General features: G+C 32.2%; 1 protein-coding gene across 1 annotated transcript; it reads right to left on the bottom strand.

Moving 5' to 3' along the window:
• Positions 1-211: 211 nt before the first annotated feature.
• LOC131628576 (VAN3-binding protein-like) lies at positions 212-3,473 on the bottom strand. Its single transcript, XM_058899410.1, has 7 exons — positions 3,044-3,473; positions 2,817-2,933; positions 1,731-2,142; positions 1,416-1,637; positions 1,182-1,231; positions 979-1,036; positions 212-835 (listed from the first exon to the last, which is right to left on the bottom strand). The coding sequence occupies exons 1-7, from the start codon at positions 3,317-3,319 to the stop codon at positions 621-623; spliced, it is 1,350 nt and encodes a 449-aa protein (XP_058755393.1). The 5' UTR covers positions 3,320-3,473; the 3' UTR covers positions 212-620.
• Positions 3,474-8,722: the final 5,249 nt, after the last annotated feature.

The following is an 8,722-nucleotide window of genomic DNA, read 5'->3' as shown; positions in this document are numbered from 1 at the left end:
TTTAAAAAATCATACTCATAGGACATGTTTACAATAGTTTAATTTTATTGCTACTATTTAGATAAAATATTACTCCTATGTTGAAGCACTTGATTAAAGATAAAGCACACGAAGTAGACAATGATGGCTAACAATGTGCAAAAATAGTTCCAAAGATCCAATCTAGGAGCCAAACCCCATAATTTTTTATTGTATTAATCACATGAAAATCTAAACTTTTTGACCACCTTTGTTATAATATCCCAAACCTTAATGTACAAACAACACATAAAGGATAAGAATATGTTTTGTCTCAACAATATACTTTCCTTCTAATATGATTCTTTCCCCATTCTTTTTTCACTATTCCCTAGTCCAAGATCTTCTTTCCATAATAGTGATGAAAAAAGAACAAAACAACAATGGTTCACATTGAGTTCACTTCATTTCAAAATATACATCTAAAATTCTAAATACCCCAATGCATTTTTTCCAATGATTAAAGTAACCCCAATTGGCATAACTTTTGCCTTTAGTTTTTTATATTACACCCCCTTTTTTCAATTATAAACCCCACCATGTATCAAAAAGATCTTAACTAAGGGCACCATAGATCCTTCCTTATGTCTCCCCAAATAACCTTAAAATCTATTTCTGTTGTTCTTCTCAGCAGCAATTGAAAGAAGCCTTGAAACACCTTGAGTCCACACATCATATTCTCTTTGATTCATGCATTCGAATTCAACTACACCGCGCATTAGTGTTTTCAACCCAAAGTAACGACGATTCTCACCGCCTTGTAGCAAGTGGCGCCCCGGCCAAGCAGGCATATCTTTGATTAGTTCAACCACCACATCTAAAGATTCAAAAAAGGAATGGAATTAAAGAACAACACTTTTGATCTTGCCTTTCACAAATCCCTAAATGAAACAAGACCCACTTCCAAATCTGTACTCAAATTAAATTATAGAGCAAGACAAAAAAGTTATAAGAACTCACTCTTTTTCTTTTTGGTTATGGTCCCAGCAACGTGCCTACTCTTCATTTTTAGAGTAACCTTCACCAAAAGAATTATCATAAATTGTTACATTCACCTTTTCATAATCACATTAACACTCATGATTAACACTATTGATGCTCAAATAATGAAGTGATTGATTATTGATTACTCTCTACAATCAAAACTAGAGAAAATAACACACCTGATTCATTCTGTTTATATATACAGATACAACTTTCCAGTGAAGATCACCTGTGCAAACACAACTCAGGGATCAAATCACTTTTCAAACAACATAAGATTATAGCTTTTGCCTCAAATTATGATTTTTACACTCAAATTTATCGATTAACTTAAACAAAGATTAAAAAAATCAATTTAAGAATCAATTAAATTGTCACGGTGAAACCCGGCACGCTTAGAAAAAAATATATACCTTTCCTTGTGCGCTTAAGAAGCTCACAACCCCTAGCAAGTAATTCTCTATTGCATATACCCAAAAAATTCTCTTCTGGAACAAGCTCGCCGCTGAAGCTACTATTCGAACCTCCATTACTACCACCAGAACCCCCCAAATTCCTCTCAACCGGAATCACTGCTGCAATATTCCAAACTTCCTTCAAAGCCCTCGCCTTCAACGTCGCAGCCCCACGCAAAGCTATGACAAATCCAACAAAAAAAAACAAAAACATCAACATACAAACATAATCAACATAAAATTAGCATTATCATAAACCACAATCAAACATACCTGTTGCCGCAGCGGCTGTTAATGTCATGATATCACCAGCCGATCTAACATTCACGGCAGAGGCAACCACGGCAGCAAGATGTTCCCTGTCCGCCCCCAGCGACTCGGCCGCTTCAACGCATTGAGCCGCAACCAATGTTGCTGCAGACGCCACAGCCGAGTCTGTCTTTGCAATCTGCTCGTCATCGCCAGAGCCAGAGGTGGCAGCGGTGGCGGCTGCAATAGCAGCAACCGCCGCGGCAACAGCAGCCACGGAAACCGCAGCATGAAGCTGAGCATTATGGGCCCTCGCTTCTTCTTTCTTCCTCTCCTTCCTATCCTTCAACCACCTTCCAACCGTCTTCCCACCACCACCGCCCGGAGGCCTCAAATAACCATTCAAACTCACACCGGAATTATTGGCACGGCCGTACTGTAAAGAAGAAGAACGCATAGAAGCCATTTTTTGGAGGTTAAAATATAACACGACAAAAACCTTAACAGCTAATTATTTCCATTATTCTATACTCATTCATTGGCTTGAATTGCATAGCACCCATTTCCTCGTTCATAACAAGAACAAAAACAAAACAAACAAAAAACAAATAACACTTTTGCACACAATTGAATAAAAACAAAAAAATCACAATAGCATTGTTATGCCTTGGCAAAAGCCTTCATCTGCAAAAAGCCTTCAACCATTAATACAGAGAAAGAGAAAACGACAAAATTGAACGGTTTTCTCTGTAAATTTAGGATTCTAAAGGACAGGTTTTGGGTGGTACTCTAACCAATTTGACGATGTTCTGTTACTTTGTGGGGACCAGATAAAACAAAACAATAAAACAAAACAAAATAAAATTAAAAAAACACAGTTGTCTAAAAATAGAGGATCTAAATCTAATCTATACACCTATAATTAATTATTTCAAATTTCACACGCATTCTGTTAGTAATAATCATGAACAAACTGTTAAATATTAATTTAATAATTTTAATTTTGTTTGAATGTGAAAATACCAGTAGCATACACTGTACTATAGTTACTATTGTCATTGGATGCATCAAATTAAAAAGTAAAGTTAAAAAACTATACAAAGAAATTACCTTGATATCGTCGATTTCAGAAGGTGAAACCGGTGAACTATCGGTTAAAGGTCCACTACTATGAGAGAGTCTCCCGGAGGTTCGAGGAGAAACAGATACAGAAACAGAAACATCTTCCTGGTTAACAAAAAAAAGAGTTTTTGTTTTTATGTTATGATGTTGGAAGAAAAAGACAAAGCTAAAAACCAAACAAACTTTTTTCAGGTGATTCTTTCGGATGGACTTACGGATTGTGACATGATACGTTCCATTATCATTTGAGATGTTTCTGAGGAGGCAAAAGAGAACGGGTTTAAGGAAGGTGACTCTTCGGATTCTCCGGTGATGTTTTCCGGTATGGTGGTATTAGAGGGAGAAGCATTGAGAGCTTTGGAGATTTCTTGAGCGGAGACGCTCCATGAACGGGAGAGGAACTCCATTGGTTCACGGGGTGTTTCCGGTGGACGGAAAATGGAGCAGTGGTGTGAGTCGGGTTTGTAGAAATCGGGTCGGGTTTTATCCATATGGGTTTTGTGAGAGTGGAGGGAATGGAGAGAAAAAGTGGGGAGTGGGTGGTTTTTTTTATAGAGAGGGAGGATTTGAGGGAGAGAGTGAAAAGAGAGACAAAGCAGTGGATTTTATTGTGTGTCAGTTTTCAGTCTTGTTAAAAAGGTCAATATTTTTGCAGCAAATAACTAGCCAACAAAAATTTAATACTAGTATTGAACTAGAAATACTATAGGAACAGGAAGATATGACATGATAGATACTACTGAATATTTTTATTTATTATTCACTCTATTTATATTATTTTCAAACAATATATATTTTTATTTTTGTTTTTACTTTAGTTCATTCATGTGTTAATTTTTAAATTTATCTAAGTTTAAATATATTTTTTATCTTTAATATCTTTTAAAAAAATGAAACTTTATTCTTCCATTGAAACTTTATGAAGACTTTGATATACTAAATTAGTTAAGGTTTGAAAGATACAAGTAAAAATAGTATTAATGAATACACTATTCAATGTTTTTTTTTACTCAACATTCAATGTATTAACAACATCACAAAATAATTTTCTTTGGGAAATATGAGGTTAATATTAATAAAAAAATATCTTAACAATAGAGTATGTAAGTCTTTTTTACTCAAAAAAAATATTGTATAAGATAATACATAAATAGTTATTAACTTCAGGTCATTAGAAGAAATTTGAAAAATATCGTCACACTCTTTTTAGTATAAAAAAATCAAATAATAATAAATAAATTTATAATTAATAGTTTATAAATTAGATTTATAACAAATAGACAGGCCTAGCCCTGCGCAGTCCTGTGCTACAGCACAAGGCTTCACAATTTTTTGGCCCTCATAATATTATCCTTAAAGTATTGTTTATGCAGGATATATATATATATATATATATATATATATATATATATATATATATATATATATATATATATATATATATATATATATATATATATATATATATATATATATAGAGCATTACAATTTGGCATAAGATTGATGCAACACAAGTTTAACTTTTTCACTATACTAATAACAAACTTGTGCATACGCACGAGTTATAATATGGTACACGAAATTCTTTTACTGATTATAAATTCATGACAATGTCAATTTTATTATAGAAATGGGTCTGTATATTTTTTTTTTTTTGAATATAATGGATATATATATATATATATATATATATATATATATATATATATATATATATATATATATATATATATATATATATATATGATATTGTGACAATAATGAAAAGGGAAAAATGTAATACATAAATTGGTAGTTAGAATAATTGGGAACTAATAAATAAAGAAGAAACTTATGTGAAAAGAAAACTGAAAAAATGGGCCCTATAGAGGAAAGGTGAATGGCCCATTTTTGTGGAAGGTCCACTGAAAGAATGAAGTGGGATCTGTTATATGATGGAAAATAATGCAAGGTCATAATGTAAACGTTTCATTTCCTTCACGCTTCTTAAAGTATACTGCCATTTTGGAAAACGAAAAATGCAAGCTTCAAGATTCCATGGTTGTTCATCTGGGAAGCTCCTCTGCAACTGGGTGTGTTGTTTTATGTGTTATAACTTTAATCGTTTGCATTTTTAAGATTCATAATGTTGATCATTTGTGTTTAATTGTTTGCATTTTTAAATCGATGCATTTTAAAATAGGAATAGTTTAATCGTTTGTATGTTTGATTTGGTTTTAGTTTTATTTTTTTGCAAGACGAAGGTGATATCGTGAAGCGCAGTGCTCATGATTTATTTTCAGAAGCTTTTAAAGAAAAACAATGTTTTGGGTAAAAGGAAGCAACCAGTCAAAATGCAAGACGATGATGGTGACCATGTTAATGGCGAGGCTGAAGTCGCAAAGACTGTTTATCAAACTGGTTTAGGTGAAGATGAAGTTAGGGTTGGTATGGTTCATCAGAAGAGGCAAAGAGGAAGGAAAGCCTAGATGTGTCAGATATCAATTTCATCAGACGCTAGCAAGTAAAGTAACTGTTGCAGATACATTGATGTTAAGAAAATGAAAATTGATAGATTTCCCTGAATGCATGTAAGCAAAATATATGACACGGTTCATTAAGCGTATTATTTATGGAATCTTATGATGTATTGTTTGCAGCTCTGATTCTGATGAGCCATAAATTCTTGTACACAGATGGGTAAAGGAAATATCTTTCGATTTTGTCTCTAGAAAACATGTTTTGGTATGGTAAATTATTTCATAATTGTTATTTTTCTATCGGATTATAACATGAGATGTAGTTTTCATTAATTTTTTTATTGTGTTGTTGTTTTGCAGCATTTTCCCAGGCATGTTACAAAGAAATGGTTGAAACTGAACTAGAAGTCAATTGTTTTTGTTGATGAAGATAGTGGGGAGACTTGCAATGCAAAAATAAAATGTGCCAAGAGAGAATGACAAGTTATGAAGTTGGAGAAGTTCATTGGTCATGGGTGGTATGAATATGCAAAGAACAAGATCAGAAGGTGTGACATCGTTCGGTTTAGGATCACTCAGCATGCGGATCATCTTTATGTTAAAGTGTTGAAGCATTCTGTTTAGGACATGGTTGTTGAAGTGTAGTTAAAGTTGATATCATGGTTGAATCATTTTGGTATTATGAAGGAGATTATGTTAAAAGTTATTTTTTTAAAAAAAAGTAGGTTGCATTGTATAAGTTTAAGGTTGGATGTTATTATTTGGTTATCATAAACTAATGTTGATGTAGGTTAAGGGAAGTTATGTAATTGTTTAAGTTACAACGTAAACTATTCTAATGTTAATTGTTCTATTGTTTATGTTAGATTAACTTCAATACTAATGTATGACTTCAATGGTAATGTAATGGTTAATATGGTTTACAATATTGTGAGATTGTAGTATAAGTTTTTTTGAAAGCAGAGATAGGTATGTATAAAATGTAAACAGAAATGGTATATAAAAGATAAAAGATGAAAGAAAGTCAGAAAATATCTTTTGTTTCGAAAAAGGTTAAAGTTGAAAGAAAGATAAAAGATAGCAGAGAATTTATTTTATATAATCATAAAGATAAAAGATGAAACCAAAGTTTGTGGTTTGTTCCAATAAAAGACAGAATCAAAATGTGTAAAGAAGTATATGTATGAGTTGTACAATAGGTCAAAAGGTTTCCCGTGGATAGGCAAATGGCAGATGAATAGAACATCTTGCAAGGTTATTCCTAACCTTAGGCCATTTATAAAAAATGTGGAAGAATTTGCCTCAAAGTGTTTCAATAACTTTTCTACAACCGGCTATAAAATATTAGCTTCCGGTACAAAAAGAAATTGATAGAGGCCTCCTTCGGCAGAAGTTCCTTTTCAAAATCATCATTTAAGGATTTACATAGCGTGGACACCGTCTCAAGACGCCCACCCATCATTTCGCTACTAATAAAATTAATAATTATTACAATATATGAATTGCATTTTTTAATAAAACACATATAAGGGACATATATATAGTTCATATATTTTTATTAAAAAAGCAATTCATATATTGTAATAATTATTAATTTTATATGGAAAATATTTTTAAAAAAATATCAAATTTCATATGAATTTTAAATTCCATTTTTCATTTGTAAGGCTTTATAAGTCCCAGTGTTGCGGTATAATAATAGAAAACATTTTTACTCTAACAGTTATGAGTGAGGGAATTTATGAGTCTGCACAGCGAGAGTGATTGGCAAGCTATTGAGTGAGAGAATTTATGAGTTTTCTCGTGTAGATCGTGGTGGTACTTCTACACCTAAATTTTCTTTATATTCTGCGAATTGTTTAATCTGAATCCAACAATGATCGATACACTTATTATTTATGAAACAGTATGCAAGAAGCGGGATTTCCAGCAATTGGTAGCGGAATGATGGGTGGGCGTCTTGAGACGCTGCCCATACTATGTAAATCCTTAGATGATGATTTTGAAAAGGAACTATGTGCCGAGGGAGGCCTCTATCAATTTCTTTTTGTACCGGAAGCTAATATTTTAAAGTCGGTTGTCGAAAAGTTATTGAAATACTTTGAGGCAAATTCTTCCACATTTTTTTATAAATGGCCTAAGGTTAGGAATAACCTTGCAAGATGTTCTGTTCATCTGCCATTTGCCTATCCACAAGAAACCTGATTTATATAAGTTTATTGTATTTTATCGTATGTTAAACTTTTGTAACTCTTACTAGAATGTATAACCCCTATAAATTTCTAACTTATATAATATATAACTTTTGGGGTTTAATAAGCATAAACTTGCATAACTTTTATTTGTTTGTATGTTTTTATCAATTTTTTTAGTAGTATTAAATTATTTCCACATTTTAAATTTCAACCGTTAGTGCTATTAAAGTAACATGTTATGGTAATCTTTTTTATTGAAGAAAGGGCTAAACACCCGGAAAAAGCAATCTACAAGCAAAATATTTTAGGAATACTAATTCTATTCTTATCAACTCGAAGAATATGCTCAAAATCCTTCGGGAAATCCACGAACAAACTATAATTTTTCTTCAAGGAGAAACTGTAGTTGGCCAATGCATTAGCCTGTTGATTTGCTTCCTTGTGCCCATGAGTGATTTCCATCTCCCAGTCTGGATCTCACATACTAATGAACTTGAACACTAAATTATAAGCACCTAACCCCTACTAAGCATCTACCTCCTACTAAGCACTCAAACTGAAACAATCTATAAATAAAATATCCAAGATGAATTGTAGTTGTTTTCTAGTGAAGGTTTAATTAGTGTAGGAGTGTTACTATTGTACTCATTTTTATGTTTCTATTATCTCTATACTGACTCTTCTTAACATGTCATATGTTATGTTTTTATCAATTTTATAGTGGCTTCATGAAGAGATATGAAGATCAAAAAATTGATAGTGGCTTCATCAATTTTATTGTTGCTTTACTAATGATATGAAGATTGAAAACACACATTTCTTCCTATGTACAATAATATTGATGTAAGTACACTTTTGTGTCCAAATGTCAATGCTAATGCGATAAATGATGAAGCCAATTCAATATCCACCACCAAGGAAGCCAACTCCTTTAGAATAAATTATGAATCAATTCATGAAGATGTCTCAAAGAAACTTTGAGGAAATGAAATATACTCAAGAGAAATCCAACAAGAACTATGAAGCATCCATAAAGAATCATAAAACTTAAATTGGCAAGTTATCTAAAATAATTGGCAGCTCAATCAAGTGAAGTTTTTGTTGGGAGTACGTTGGATAAATCCTAGGAATGGGAGTTGTAAAGCTATTAAGTTGGGAAATAAAGTAGTACACACAGTAGTAAAAGAAGAAAAAATAAAAATAAATTGAGGGAAAAAGTTAGATTGGTGTGAGAAAAACC

The sequence above is a fragment of the Vicia villosa genome, unplaced genomic scaffold (assembly GCF_029867415.1).
Source record: "Vicia villosa cultivar HV-30 ecotype Madison, WI unplaced genomic scaffold, Vvil1.0 ctg.000467F_1_1, whole genome shotgun sequence".
Taxonomy (NCBI): Eukaryota; Viridiplantae; Streptophyta; class Magnoliopsida; order Fabales; family Fabaceae; genus Vicia; species Vicia villosa.
Note: the sequence above shows the minus strand (reverse complement) of the source record. Positions and strands in the feature narration are given on the sequence as shown.